The sequence below is a fragment of the Oryctolagus cuniculus genome, chromosome 9, assembly GCF_964237555.1.
Source record: "Oryctolagus cuniculus chromosome 9, mOryCun1.1, whole genome shotgun sequence".
Taxonomy (NCBI): domain Eukaryota; kingdom Metazoa; phylum Chordata; class Mammalia; order Lagomorpha; family Leporidae; genus Oryctolagus; species Oryctolagus cuniculus.
In genome coordinates this window covers 98,718,541-98,733,669 of record NC_091440.1, presented here as the reverse complement: position 1 = coordinate 98,733,669, position 15,129 = coordinate 98,718,541, and the positions used below count along the sequence as shown (strand labels likewise).

Genomic DNA, 15,129 nt, shown 5'->3' with positions numbered 1-15,129 from the left:
CCCATGGCTGCTTGCCTCCAAGCAGTGTAGGCCACACTTGAGTGCCAGCTTTAAAGGCCTTGATGAAGTTGAAATTGTAGCAAGGAAGGCCCTGCCCTTCTTTCCCTTTTCCTCAGAACAAGGCAGGTGCTGATGCCTCTTACTTTGTATCAATGCAGGTGGCCGAGTCCCTGTGCTACCCTGGTCTCCTGCATCCCTGAGGGATACGTTCCAAGACGCCCAGTGGATACCTGAACTCTCAGTGCCAAGCCCTGTCAGCGAGTGCCGAGTGCCTCGTCTACCTTTACTGAGCATTTTAGCTGTAACTGTTGCAGCTTGCGGTGTGATAGAAAGGACATTTTCCGGCCGGCACCATGACTCACTTGGCTAATCCTCTGCCTGCAGCGCTGGCACCCCAGGTTCTAGTCCCGGTTGCTCCTCTTCCAGGCCAGCTCTCTGCTGTGGCCTGGGAATGCAGTGGAGGATGGCCCAGGTGCTTGGGCCCCGCACCCGCATGGGAGACCAGGAAGAGGCACCCGGCTCCTGGCTTTGAATCAGCGCAGCGCCGGCCGTGGCGGCCATTAGGGGAGGGAACCAACGGAAGGAAGACTTTTCTCTTGGTCTCTCTCTCAATGTCTATAACTCTGTCTGTCTCTCTCGCTAACTCTGTCAAAAAATTAAAAACAAACAAACAAAACCATTTTTCCTTCTCCACAGTCTTACAGAAGATTAGTTCTGAGGCCGGCAATTGACACAGCAGGTTAAGCTACTACCTGGAGGAGCCGGCATCCTACACTAAGAGTGCTGGTTTCAGTCCTGGCTGCTCGGTTTCTGATCTAGCTTCCTGCTAATGTACCTGGGAAGGCAGCAGAGGATGGTCCAACTTAGGCACCTGCCAGCCATGTGGGAGATCCAGATGAAGTTCCTGGTTCCTGTCTTTGGCCTGGTCCAGCCCCAGCTAATGGGACCATCTGGGGAGTGAACTAGCATATCAAAGCACTCTGCCTTTCAAATAAATAAATAAGTAATCTCTAAAAAAATTCTTTAGATTTTTAGCAGGGCTGGCGTACTTTTTTTTCCCTTTCCTTAACGAGAATTTTTACCTTTTTACTTTTAGTAAAAAGTGCTCCATGGCTTCTCTTTGGCATATCTGGACATCCAGTATCACTATTGCACTTTGGAGAAGAGGAAATCTTTTAAGAAAATACAGATTTCAGATGGGAGATGCAACCTACCCTAACATAAATCAACTTCTCATGGTTTTGGATGTTTCAAAACAAGGAGTTCACAGTTTTACTTTTTAAGGTGCTATTTGGAATGGGCTATGTCTGATGTCAAGGCAGTAGCTTCTTATTTGTTGGTTCACAAATGCCCTGAGTGGAAAGCTGTGAATGTGAGGCGAGGGGCTGTGTAAGCCTGGGCCAGGGGCCACTGCCTGTGATGCCAGCATCCTATATGGGTGCTGTTTCAAGTCCTGGCTGCTCTGCTTTCAATCCAGCTCCCTACTAATGTGTCTGGGAAAGCAGCAGAGAATGGCCCAAGTGCTTGGCCTGCTGCCACCGACATGGGAGATCCAGAAGCAGCTCTCCTTCTCTGACTCTGCCTTTCAAGTAAATAAATCTTAAAAAAAAAAAAAAAAAAAAAAAAAAAAAAATCCTGGGCTAAGAGCCAGCTAGTTCCAGGCCTCCGGAGGACGAAGAGGCGGCAAGTTCTCCAAATTACCCTTCCTTTCAGCCACTCTGACTTTACCTGTCATGTGGGTTCGATCATATGTTCATATTTTGATTTTGGTATGCTTATCATTGTTCTCCGAAAACAAAAATCACCTTTGTCTGTAGGACAGGGCAAAATTTATGCTAAAAACATTTCCTGGGAATTAGGGACTCTGCATACAATTCAAAATATAGCCAATGAGATTAAAAAGGTGCTTGCTGGAAATGAAACCCCACAGCTCAACAAAAGCAAGTTTGGTTTATTTGAATGGTTTCATTAAATAAGTCTACAAAGGTAACAAACTGAAGCACGAAGCGCAATCTTACAAGAAGCGCAACACCCAGAGTTAGTGCAAAATGTACAGTTAACGGCTGCTGAGAAACCCCCAAGGTTTGAATTCAGTTTTTTAAAAAATAGTGTACATTGTTAAATAATGTAAGGAAAACATTTATAATTCAGAAAGTTTTTTTAATGTGGAAAAAGATACTCAAAGTGTACTATTAACACAAAAATAATTTAAACAGTTCAGTAGCACTAGTTAATTCCTCTAGGCTTCAGTTACTACATCCACAGGAGGGGGAAAAATCAATAGTAAATAAAACCAGTTCTTACTGTTTGGGTGTGAGTGAGAAGATCTCAGAATGTTTAAACCAAAGTAACAGAACACCACCGTGCTGCGCCTGGCTGTCTCACGTTTGGGACCCGCTGCTCATTACCTGGTACCTTTGTGCTACCTACTCTAACCCTCCCCACAAGAATAATAAGCAGAGGGCAGATCAATAGTTTTGAATCAGGGCTTGAAACCGCAGTCCTTATTGTTTGTACCTTCTTTAAACCTCGGGTTGTCATTTACATGTCAAGGGTCTGGGCCAACTTGAAAAAGAAAAGGAAGGAACAGCATTCGGGGAGTGGCCAGGCTCTTCCCAGCCTGGTGGTGCCTGGGATGTGCCACTGAGGAGGGCAGAAGGCTGGCAACAGGTCAAGTTCTCAACCAAGTCAGGAGAAGAAGCACCTCCAAGTGGGGTGCTCGCTCTTTCTCCGTCTTCAGAGATAGCAGAGATCCCCAACATAGCCAATTAGCACAGTACTTCTGGAAAACTCTGAAAATAATACAAGTGCCCATTACAATTAGGCATAGCATTAAATAATACTGGTTGGTTGCAGTTACATTTAAGAAAAATATTTGTATGAAAATGTGTGAATGTTAGATGGAATTCTAGAAATAGTGGTGGCACATTAGATTGTGATCCTGCAACCATTTTGGACCTCACAGAAGAAAGGGTAGGAATGAGCACTCTTCCCTGTGATGCTCAGTAATTCAAATGTGGATCTACTTTCCACAAAATACCGTACCCCAAGCAGGGAATTGCATGGTACACGTGCACCAAGAGGAAAGCAAGCCAAATGATTTTTCTTAGAGCAACTTTTACCACCTGTGACTTTTTACAATCATATTTCCCAACTTGAAACTATCACCTATACCCTTCTCTTTGTTTAGCATCTTCTTGGTCTCGTCTGTTCAAGCCCAGCTTAAATAAATAAGGGTTATGACAGTCACTGGCCAGGCATCACACGTCTTCTAAACAAGTCTGTTCCCATTCTTCAGTCTTTCTGTCATTCCGCTCACGCTCATAGAATCTCTGAAATTGCCTAATTTTGTTGTAGGACCCCTTCTCACTATTCCTGAAACAGACTGCTCGGAACCACTGACGTCGACTTAACTTCTCACCTACTCATCTTCCACCTGCTCGAGACAAAACTGTTGATGACTTTAAAAAAAAAAAAAAAAGCTTCAATTTCCCTTTGGCATATACATTTTTGGGGTCACATGGACCTAAGGTTTCCTTCCACGTGCCCTTGCTGATCCGGGGTCTGGTAAATTGATGCTAATGGCAGAAGCAATAGAAGTCCAAGGCACTAAAATGTCCAGCAAGCAATACTGGGAGAACAGAAGTATTCAAGTACAGTAATTTATACAATTTTACATTCACATTTATTTATCTAATACAACGGGAATACAAAGGAAAAAGTTAAAGTGTCTCAATAAGTAAAGGACAGAGCTAGCTTTTTTTTTGGGAACTTTTTAAATCTTTCATATTTTACTCTTAAAACTACTGTTGTCCAACAACATTTATATATCACAGTGTTTCCACATCAAAACTGATGGCAAAGTTACATGTCCGCAGGGAACTTAATTTTTTCTTTCCTAATTGCTAATGCTGCAGTCAAAGCTGCTAATATTTTTTGCTTAAAGCACTAATGACCTATCATAAGAAAGGGTTGTAGCCCCAGTCCCCTGGTCTTTTTTACTGGGGTTTAGAGGAAAAAATAAAAGTAGAGGGCAGGGTGGGAGAGAGTCCATTTTTTTTTTCTGTCTTGTGGTTTGGATTTTTGAGGAAGTAAGGGATTTGGGGCATGTACCAAAGTTGAGAGCTCCACCCAACCTGAGAATACAGATGGGGTTTGGTTTTACGTTGAGCTCTAGTAGCTTCCTGATCAATAACATGCTCTTTCACAGCCCCTGCCCTCACCGCTGGGTACAGACAGATAGCAAAGCAGATCTGAAGCTACCCTTCACAAGAAAGCTGCTTTTTCCTTCTGTTCCACTGTAATCAAGAAGTAGAAGGGGAGGGACAGGTCCATTCTGAGGGCTCAACGCGGTGTTAAATACTCCCTTCTGACAGGAGTCAGTTAAATGCAGCACTAGTCGTTAATATATCAGCTCCTTCCCCTCCCCCAACCACCCCACCATTCCATCTCCTGCCCAGATCTATGGTGGGTGTCTCCGGGTGTGACTAAGTGGTCCGCAGGTTGGAGCCCGGGGGATTGCTGATGGATTTCTGCAAATTGCTGATGTTGAAGTTCTGCAAGGAGGCAGTTCCGACAGGCTGGAACTGGCCAAGTGGCTGTGGTGCTGGGCCACCTGTCCCACTCCACTGCGTGCCAAATGGGGCAGCTGGAAAACCGTACTGCTGTGGGGGGCACATGGACTTGGTAAAGTGACCTAGAGAGGTAGCTGATGCTGCAGAGAGGGGGGCAGAGCCGCCCAGGTTCGAGGTCATGGAGATGCACAGCTGCCCAGGTGCAGAGAACTTCCTTGCCATTCCAGGGCCCTGAAAACAAAACAACTACATGTAAAGTCTGGTGGGGGAATAACACCAATGGGTATAAAATGGGTGGTACTAAAATAAGACTACAACGGAGACTGTTTTAATTTTACAGATAAAACAAAGCCTTCCATTATATTTGCTGATTCTGTAATTGCCAAATAGGGGTGAAAATAATGATTCTAAAGAGGAGGGTGTCATGCATAGACTGTATGCACACAGCATATTGAAGGAAAAGTTGAGAAAAAACTAAGCTGACCAATCGGCAGCCAACAGGACTGGCATCGTGGCACACCAGGTCAAACTGCTGTTTGGGATGCAAGCGTCTCATATAGGAGCGCTGGTTTGAGTCCTGGCTACTTGGCCACAAACCCGGCTTCCTGTTAATATGCCTGGAAAAGCAGCAGAAGACTCAAGTACTTGGGTCTCTGCTGCCCAGGATGGAGTTCTTGACTCTTGGCTTTGAACTGGTTCAGACCTGGCTGTTGTGGCCATTTAGGGAGTAGGTGGAAGATCTCTCTCCTGTACTCTGTAACTCTCTGCCTTTTAACCTTTCAATAAATAATAAGAAAAATCTAAAAAAAAAAAAAAAAAATCATGAGCCACTAGAACAGGTGATGCTGCAGCTTCCATCTTCTCTCATTCAAGTGTGTATCGCCGGATTCTCTGATCAGGTAGTAAGACGGCAAAAAGGGACGATTTACCTCGTAATTCATGTGCCCTTTGCTTCCTCTCCTGCCTGAAAGATTCATGGCATCTCGGGCCCAGTTGTCCACCAGCTTGTGCAGGTCATCGGTGAACGTGCCCTTCCTGCTGGATGTCACGGCAGGAGGCTGAGCCTGCGCAGCCTGGCTGTTCACTGGCCCTGCAACGGTGTTTGTGCTGCTGGTCCCTAGAGTAACAAGAAAAAAAGATACAGGCATTAGAGGAAGCCTGGGTTATAATTTCAGGAAGAAGGTACACTTCACAGGATGATGGATGGATGGCAAGCCATAGAATGGGGAGCAGAGAGATGGCAAGCCATGCATGAAAGGAAGATGTTGTGTTTTTTTTGTTTTTGGTTTTTTTTTTTTTTTTTTTGTAAAATTAAATCAGTTTCTCTTCCATAGCTGCAGATAAGGCTGACAACTCAGGACGATGGCAGGCATGGGCGCAGGGACTGTTTCTGCCAGTACTCTACTTTGAGCATCAGTGATGAGGGAGCTGTATGATAAGGGCAACAGGGCTGGCTACTGTGAACAGGTGTGGAGAGCAGGCAGAAGAAGGATATTTTGTGCACCAGGGAGAGTTAAAGGAGGAGGAGGAATGCAGATAGGTGCTTGGCCAAGGAGAAGATGGGGTTCCTAAAGCATGTGGAAACTACCACATGCTTTGGCCGTACTTTAATAATAGCATAGCTCTCTTGAAAATCTGTTTCATCTGGACCCACAAACCTCAATTTGTAAATACAAACATGGGAGGAGTTAAGCCTTTAACCTCTCTCCATTTCTCTTGAGTAAAAACCAAGACTCCTCATGAGAAAGCAACTGTATGGTGGGTCTGAGCCTCTCGACTCCAGGAAGACATGGTTTTCCTGAAGATCTCAGTTTCAAGTAGTTCCAGGATTCTCAGTCCCTCTCCCCACTCCTCCAAGAACAGCAAGCACCCCCATTAGAAGCAACAGGGAAATCCAGTTGAGGCAGGGGCGTAAAAGGGAGGAAGAAGCTTTGAGGATACAATGAAGGAATTCTATTTCTATGGCTTGATGAGAGAGGAAGAAGAGGTCTGTGTCCTGCCTGATTTCGGCTCTGCTGGAGGGCACACTGGAGATTATTCGAAGAGGCAAGTTTTAGGGAAGAGGGAAAGAAGAGTCACGGTCTCGTTTTGCATTTTCACCACCCCCCATTTCTTACCAGATCTCACACATTCGCTGCAGAATAAATAAAAACTACCGACATAAGCCGTGAGCCACTAGGCCTTAGAATATCCAAGTGATGCCAGGGACTTTGGTGAGTACATGCGCTTTCCTGCTTCCAGGTCCAAGCAGCGCCAGAGCACAGCAGCACACTGCACCAACCCTGTGTCACTTCCGAGCCCTTCGCCATCCACTGCTGACCTCTAGTCAAGTTTGTATCACCGCCCAGGGAGCGGCGCACACAAGCTGTCTGTGCTAGAGGAACAGCTAATCCCGGAGTGACGCTGTAGTGTGAGGAAGGGGACACGCTTCTTACCACCATGGCAAGACACGGAACTCCTGTAGCGTGAGTGTCGGCTCGCTTGGCCTGGAGCCCCGAGGGGCCTGTTATGGTGCAGACAGTGTAAAGGGAAGAAGGGATCCCCTACAGTACTACAGTACCAGAAGCCAGGTGGAGAAGTATAAAAGCACAGAACAGCCTTCTTCTAACAGCGAATGGGAGCCAGTGGTGAAGCGGGAACCACAGGCAATGGGCAGGCAGGCACTGTGCTGAAATCCAGAAAGCAAGCGCATCACATGCATGAGGGCATCACCCTGCTGGTGACTACTGTCTGGTGAGCTTGGTGAGTGAGACGACGAAATAACAAAACAGAAATCACCACAAGCGAGCAGAGCTGTCAGAAGCCAAGTACAAGAAGCTCAAGAAAGGTGAGCACCGCTCGTCACAAAGCACTCATGCGGGATCACACCTCTAGTCTCGACATCAGTCTGCTCCATGGCGTGAGGCCCCTTTAGAACCAAGTTTCACTTTACCTTATATTACCTAACACTGAATTCTGGAAGTGGGGTTTATCCCACAAGGGACAGTCATCATATAGGCAGCGTTCTTATTCTGGTTTCCCATTAAAGAAGGAAACACACCTCCCTTTCTGACCAGAAATCAACCCCTGGGAAAAGCAGACTTGACTGTGAAAGCTAACAGAGAAGCCTTCTAGAGAGGGTGCTATTTGCCTTTACTACTTTGCTTAGTTCTGAGAAGCCCTGGGTAGCAGTATATACTTTACTGCCCCCAAATAATTTTTTGATTTCCTCCTGCCATAATACATGTCTCCTATACCACCAGACAGCAACAATGCCCATTATGAACTACAACTTATCATGTAATATTCTATCTCTAGAGTGTTCTTATTACCCTTTCTAGAACCATATAGGTGGCCTGCTGGGTTGCTGAATTATCTGTAACCTAAAGAGAGGGCACCATGTAAGAAGCCAAACTGTATAAAAGTAGCATTTCTCTTCTCACCCACCCAGCCCATATCTCCCACTTTAATGTAAATTTATTTGAGGCCATGGACCACTGCATGCTTTGATCACTGCTAATTTTCCAGCAGGGGTAGAACAGTGACAGGCATGTATTTGCTGATTAAAGGACTGTTTTTCCTACAGGAGCCAGGCATTCCTAACCTCCCTGTTCCTATCCATGGGCATTACCAATCCATGACTGTCACCAGCTAGGCTCACATGGGGTCATCACTGAGCACTGACTATGAGGTGCTTTCTCGATCTGAAAGAATAGCCAGTAGTTAGCAGTTAAGCATGTTAAAGACTGTATCAGAAAAGGGTGCAGAGATAGAAGTTAGCACTAAAGAGTCATGAAGCTTCAAAGTTCAAAGATCTCATGGATAGCAGGCTTTGCGATCAAGGACCACAAGTAACAGGAAGAAAGGATAATTACTACAGAGCTGGTTGCAGGGACAGACTTTTTTCACCATCTTCCCTGAAGCACAAAGAGAGAGCAGTGCGTTAAAGAAACATCAGTGTACAATCTTTAGACTCTAATAGCACACACAGGCCCAGCAAGAGAGAACAGGAGGGGAGACAGATGGGTAGGACCTGGCAGCCCTGACAAAAGTTACAGTTCCATGTGGTCTGTTGATTGGCTGTGTTTCTGGCTCACACACATTGAGTTTCCACACCCCTTCTTTGCATCTAAAAGAGCATAATGCCTTGAATTAAGGCTCCAATCTCTCAGTTCTCACTGTTTGAATTGCAAACATCCAAGCAGTGTTTCTGAGGATCCTGTCCCACTTTCTGTTTCTCCTGCTGGGTTGTTTTAAAAGCACTCAAATTAGTACGGTTTTAAGTTAATTTAATTGGCTATTATACTTCCACGTTCTAGACAAATATACTAACCCCTTCCCTTCCAGAAAAATCTTTTACCAGTATGTGGAAAACAAGCAATTTCTAAACATAAATAGAGCAGTAAAGCCAAGCCGTGCTTCCAAATCATTACCGACTGAGAGCATAGAATAAGGCATCCAAAACCAGTAAGCCAACCCCTCTACCCCCAGTCTGTTTTCTTCCCCTGTCTGTAAGCTGGCCTCTGGAGATTTGTTCACCAGGCTTACATAATAGATTCTGACATGACTTTCACAGATGCAGGGCCTCTCATTTAGACCCAAAGGAAACTGATAACATTTAGTAATTCTAACTCACTTTCATTTGACAACAGGGGTAATACCACCTACCTTTACAAGGGTGATGAGAGTCTGCAGAATTAAAGTGATATTTTGCCTACGACACTTCACGAAAGGAAGCCTCCGTTCTCTTCCTTTCCTCTCAGACATCTCAGGCTGCACATCTATTAATGTTTTTCATCTTTTTAGCTGGACAATTAAATGCTTATTCAGCTGTCAAGATGCTAATATGCATAGCCCAGGGAAGTTTAATCAGAAAAATTATTGATCTGAGTGCTCAAAAAATAAATCACATAGTCTTGAAAAACTACCAAACTGGGTAATACCTTCTACCCTGTTCTTTAGCCTTGGACTTGTAACATGTGGGAGAAAGTGGTACGAGACTGTCTCAGAGCCAATCCACTTTTAACTCAGGTGAAAAATAGAGGAACCAGGGAATTACAAATGTGTGAGTGAGAGAAAGGGAAGCTGAATGTAATGCATACGGGCAGATGTTGGGCGGCAGATGTTGGGTGTAGCCACTTGAGATGCCCACATCTGGTAACTGGAGTGCCTGGGGCCATTCTTGATTCCAGCTTCCTGCTAACACATGCACTAGGAGGCAGGTGATAGCTCAAGTAGCTGGGTTCCTGCCACCCATAAGGGAGACCAGGATTGAGTTCCTGGCTCCTGGCTTTGGCCTAGGCTCATTCCTGGCTATTGTAAGCATTTGGGGGAGTGAACCAGTATACAGGACACTTCTTTCTGTTTCTGCATCTCAAATAAGTAAATGGAAATTTTAAAATGGAATGCATAAAGCTTAGGTTTGTTGTTCTTTCCTTTACATCTGGTCACTACAAAAGGGGAGAGTAAATTCTTCCCACCATGAAGAAGCCCAAGGATCTCTGAACTACATTCAGAAACATTGATGGCCTTAGCACATGCATTTAAAAAGCACTTCAATAACCACACCAGAAGTTTGAGACCTTAACAGATAGTCATCCAAACTCTAACAAAGGCTTTTCATTTGAGCTTTGGTTTTTTAGAATTTTATATCAATATACATTTACTGACTGCCTACTGTGTGTTCAGTAGGCAGGCACTGGCTAAATCAGAGGAAAATCATGAGTGTGTCTTAACTAGTACCTGTTTTTCTGTATATGAGCCTATTTGATTTGTTCAGCAGCCATAGTAGATAGGCAACATTTTTTTCTCACATACGAGAAAGACAGAATGACTTGCTATTGTGCCTTATTCTTAAACAGAAAGCTGAGAAATTGAGAATCAGGTTAAAGATAGTTTTTGCTTGCAAATCCTGGGCTTTGACATTTAATAGAGTAAGTGTCTTATCAGGATAACCACCATCGCAACCCTTTCTGAGTGACTGATTTTTATGGAGTTATGAGGGCAGTGGTTCTGGAAGAATCCAGTGAAGAGATTCTGGCATCTTTTCAACTGATAGATGCTGAAATGTAATTAAGAAAAGTGGCTGCCTGCTCTCAATAGGATGGGGAAGAAATGGCGGACGTTTACCTGCTGCTGGGATCTCGGTGCGTCAGTGGTCAAGATGCTTTCTGCCAAGGCAGGGAGGCCGTGTTGAACATGACTGTGGGACATGACAGTTTTCACCATCTCTACCCTCGCCCATGGATCTCTGAAGTAATTCTACTAGAAAATTTGTTTGACATTTATGGAAACCTATTATTACTTCTCCATCTTTTACCATAATTAACGTTGGGACCCAAACTTCTGAGGGTAACACTAGGTCAGCCAAGGCACTGAGTAGATGATATACAGAGACAAATGAGAAGGGACTGTGTGAGACATCCGAGTCAAGCAGCAGAAAAGCAAGGACAAGGAAGGAGTAAAGGTGTTACACACAAAGAGCCAAGCAGGGCGTACTCAGAAATCGGGTCCTCCTGCCACCAGGTTTGAATGTCACCTGTTCAGATGCACAGTTAAACTTCGCACAGCCTGTGAGAGGGGTAAAAACAGGGGAGAACAGAGAGAGGAGAAGAGACAGAACACAACTACAAGATGTTAGAAACTCGAGGCTGGAGAGGGGCAATGCACTAAGATGGCACACAGAAGAGCAAGCTTCTGGGGGAAGGTCAGATACATAGTTCCCTCTATCTGCAAAAGGCTGAAGCTCTTCTCGGTGGCAATAATGCTACCTGCTTTGTGTTGCTCACTGAGTACCTTGTGAAGAGATCATTTAATTTTTATGAAATTGTGGCAAAGGTGCCTAAGTTAGTTATCTCTATTTTTTCATTGTTTTCTACCCAGATACCCAACTCCTTTCAATTCCTGTTTAACATTAACTTGAAGCTCTTTCTCCTGCAGAAGTGCTTTGATTAATAATTAACAAACAAAACTATAAATGGAAATTAGACTATGGACAAAAAAATTTAATTATAGGCCTATTTATTTTATTGTGTTATTTCCATGCTTAGAAAGTTAAAAAACTCTATACTAGTTAAGAAAATGAATTAACTTCAGAAATTGTTAAAACTCTTTAGGATTTGGCCCAGAACATCTTAGTCTAATATTAAACTTAAGTTCTAAATCCCAAGTGAGTTACGCATACAGGCTGTAGAAAGATGTTTTCATCATTATCTCTTGAAAAAAGGCTATTTCACTGATAGTGGCTATAGGCCCACTGATTCCAATCATCACTCAACTTCTCTTTTTAGCTCAACACACAGGCTATGTTCTGGTTACCTGGTCACCTAACCCACTTATTATTCATCAAGCTTTTATCCTAGGTATAGCAGTATTTCCATTTTCGTGTTTATGGATGATGGCTGCTTTCATTTCTTACCTTGACCTGGAGCAGAAAGGCTTGGTACTGAAATGGCACCATCACTGGTGAAAGCTGAATAGAGGTTGTCACTGGAGGGAGATGGCTTAAGAGGCTGTAACAGCTGGTTCTGCCCGGTCTCTGAGATGTTGCCAGGAGGGTGGAGGGTTTGCTGGGGGTGCAACACTGAAGCTGCACTCTGACCAGACAGGTTACCTGCCAAAAAGCAGTAAAGCAGCATGAGAAAATACGTACAGCTTTGCCAGTGTATTCAACATGTTAGGTAGGAAGTCAGTTATGAGCTTATGTGTGTGTGACATAAAGGCCTAATGTGTCCAGCATATGCATCTGCATCTCAGTCATCCTGACAATGTTTCACGGGCAGCCCGGCCTTTACATCCTGCCCTGCCCCCTTCTACCTGATAACCTGCCAGGTGGGGGTCCCCGCCCCTTCTGCCTGACAAATCTTCCATAGTCTCCCAGGTGCAGCCCAATATCTGCACTTCAAACACCCTGCTCCGGATCCCAATTCTCCAGAGGGTCTTGCTCTCCCTTCCTCTGAACCCAGCCAGCTAGGCTTCCTCCTGTCTGATACCTTCAGGGGAAAACTCAGAAGTTTTTCTTTTACATCCAAAAAGCCCTTTGTTCCAAGAGGAGCAGAGGTGGGGAAGCAAGAACCATCTCCTTAAACCCCACCCCCCACCCCACCCCCGGCCTCAACTGGACTGCAAGCTCAGCCCTCTGCCTCTCTGCTGAGCCGCCCACCTGCCTGGCCAGGTATAATCTTTCCACTCAATCATGTAACCTTGCCTCCCCACCCCCCAAATCTGAGTGATGGCACTTTCCCAGGTCCTGTCTGGAGAGGTGCCCATCCATCCTTACGGATGTCCCTGCCCTAAATAAACCTTGCTATTTTACCTCCCACTACTCTCTGTCTCACGCCTGAATTCTTTCTTGCGCGAAGACAAGAGCCCCGCAATTTCTCCGGTAACAAACAGATACCATTCTTATTTCTTTCAGTTTGTCCCACTGAGTGATTGCTAGGTCAAAAACTATAAACTGATGAAAGACAAGGTCTTCATTTACAGAAGGGCACACGAGGAGTGACATTAAGAATTCCAGAAGATGGGCCGGCACTGTGGCGCAATGGGTTAACACCCTGGCCTGAGGTGCTAGCATCCCATATGGGTGCAGGTTCCAGATCCGGCTGCTCCACTTCCGATACAACTCTCTACTGTGGCCTGGGAAAGCAGTAGAAGATGGCCCAGGTACTTGGGCCCCTGCATGCACGTGGGAGACTTGGAGGAGACTCCTGGCTCTGGATTGGTGCAGCTCTGGCGTTGTGGCCAATTGGGAAATGAATCATTGGATGAAGACCTCTCTCTCTCTCTCTGCCTCTCTGTGTAAGTCTGACTTTCAAATAAATAAATCAATCTTTAAAAAAAAAAAAAAAAGAATCCCAGAAGTTTTAGTTTTAGATAACCTAGAAAGTTCCTAAGCCTGAGCTGAGTAAAATGACTAAAATATGTCGTGGATACAGGGAAGACATTTTGCAATTCCACAATCATTCATTATTTTTCCCTTTTAGAAAAGATGTTGGCTGGCGCCGCGGCTCACTAGGCTAATCCTCTGCCTAGCGGCGCCGGCACACCGGGTTCTAGTCCCGGTCGGGGCACCGGATTCTGTCCAGGTTGCCCCTCTTCCAGGCCAGCTCTCTGCTGTGGCCCGGGAGTGCAGTGGAGGATGGCCCAGGTGCTTGGGCCCTGCACCCCATGGGAGACCAGGAAAAGCACCTGGCTCCTGGCTCCTGCCATCGGATCAGCGCGGTGCGCCGGCCGCAGCACGCTGGCCGCGGCGGCCATTGGAGGGTGAACCAACGGCAAAGGAAGACCTTTCTCTCTGTCTCTCTCTCTCTCACTGTCCACTCTGCCTGTCAAAAAATAAAATAAAATAAAATAAAATAAATGTTGATGATAAAAATAAATTTTTTCAACAGTCTCTGCTTATTAGACTTTTTTGGTAAATATGCATCAGATTGGATACAAAAGAGAAGCCAATGGTACATGTTTGGCCTGTTCATTAGGAAGTTCGCATCCCACAGTGTAGTGCCTGGGTTTGATACCTGGTTCCCAGTCTCAGCCCCTGGGTATTTGGGAAGTAGACTGGTGGATAGGAGCTCAATCTCTCAAATAAGTTAAAAGAAAAAAAAAAAAGAAAGAAAGAAAACAAAAAAGGTGTCAAAATGATGTAGCAGGTAACTTTAGAGTAATGAATATTTAAAATTATTGGCAGTGGCTGCAATTGCTAGATCAAGTGTCCTAAAAACTGACTAAGTTGATTGTTCCCCAATTACTAATTGACTAGCAGTCCACTCAAGAAGTATGTAAAAATTGGGATCAGAATCTAAATCAGTTGAATTCCCTTATAATCACACTTTACTAATGCATTTCATGAATTAGTCCTCATATGTTAGAGAAAGGTTTGGGCACTTATGAAAGCTTTCAAGAATGGAGAGCTGGGGCCGGCACCTGTGGCTCACTTGGTTAATCCTCCACCTGTGGCACCGGCATCCCACATGGGCGCTGGGTTCTAGTCCCGGTTGCTCCTCTTCCAGTCCAGCTCTCTGCTGTGGCCCAGGAGGGCAGTGGAGGATGGCCAAAGTGCTTGGGCCCTGCACCTGCATGGGAGACCAGGAGGAAGCACCTGGCTCCTGGCTTCGGATCAGCGCAGTGCCAGCCGTGGCAGCCATTTGTGGGGTGAACCAACAGAAGGAAGACCTTTCTCTCTCTCTCTCTCTCTCTCTCACTGTCTATAACTCTACCTGTCAAATAAATAAAAAAAAGAATGGAGAGCTGCTAAGAAGTTTGCAACTGCTCTCCAACACATTTAAACTGTATCTGGAGAGCAAATATGAAATAAAAATGTATGTTGGTTCTTACAACTAATTATCTGCTAACACTACACAATTTTAATAAAGGATTAACAACTATTCCAATTAACAGAGACAAACTCTAGTCCATTACAAGAGATTATGGTTTAACTATCTGATTATAACCACTAGCAAGTTCTTTTTTTCTTTTTTTAAAGATTTATTTATTTGTTTGAAAGGCAGAGTTACTGAGAGAGAGGGAGAGATCTTCAATCCGCTGGTTCACTCCCCAAATGGCTGTAATGGCTGGT

General features: G+C 44.9%; 1 protein-coding gene across 29 annotated transcripts in view; it reads right to left on the bottom strand.

Moving 5' to 3' along the window:
- Nucleotides 1–1,931: 1,931 nt before the first annotated feature.
- Nucleotides 1,932–15,129, bottom strand: part of WNK1 (WNK lysine deficient protein kinase 1) — a 173,431-nt gene continuing 160,233 nt past the window's right edge. For 12 of the 29 annotated variants that reach the window (XM_008259848.4, XM_002712781.5, XM_070049233.1 and 9 more), the window contains 3 exons: nucleotides 11,971–12,165; nucleotides 5,504–5,691; nucleotides 1,932–4,805 (listed from right to left, as the gene is read on the bottom strand). In XM_008259848.4, the coding sequence (XP_008258070.3) occupies nucleotides 4,488–4,805; nucleotides 5,504–5,691; nucleotides 11,971–12,165 (701 nt within the window). In that variant the 3' untranslated portion in view covers nucleotides 1,932–4,487. Of the gene's footprint in view, nucleotides 4,806–5,503; nucleotides 5,692–6,574; nucleotides 6,602–8,428; nucleotides 8,471–10,682; nucleotides 10,756–11,030; nucleotides 11,124–11,970; nucleotides 12,166–15,129 lie in introns of those variants that run through there. The other 17 variants (XM_070049228.1, XM_070049231.1, XM_070049234.1 and 14 more) reach the window with 7 other exon arrangements.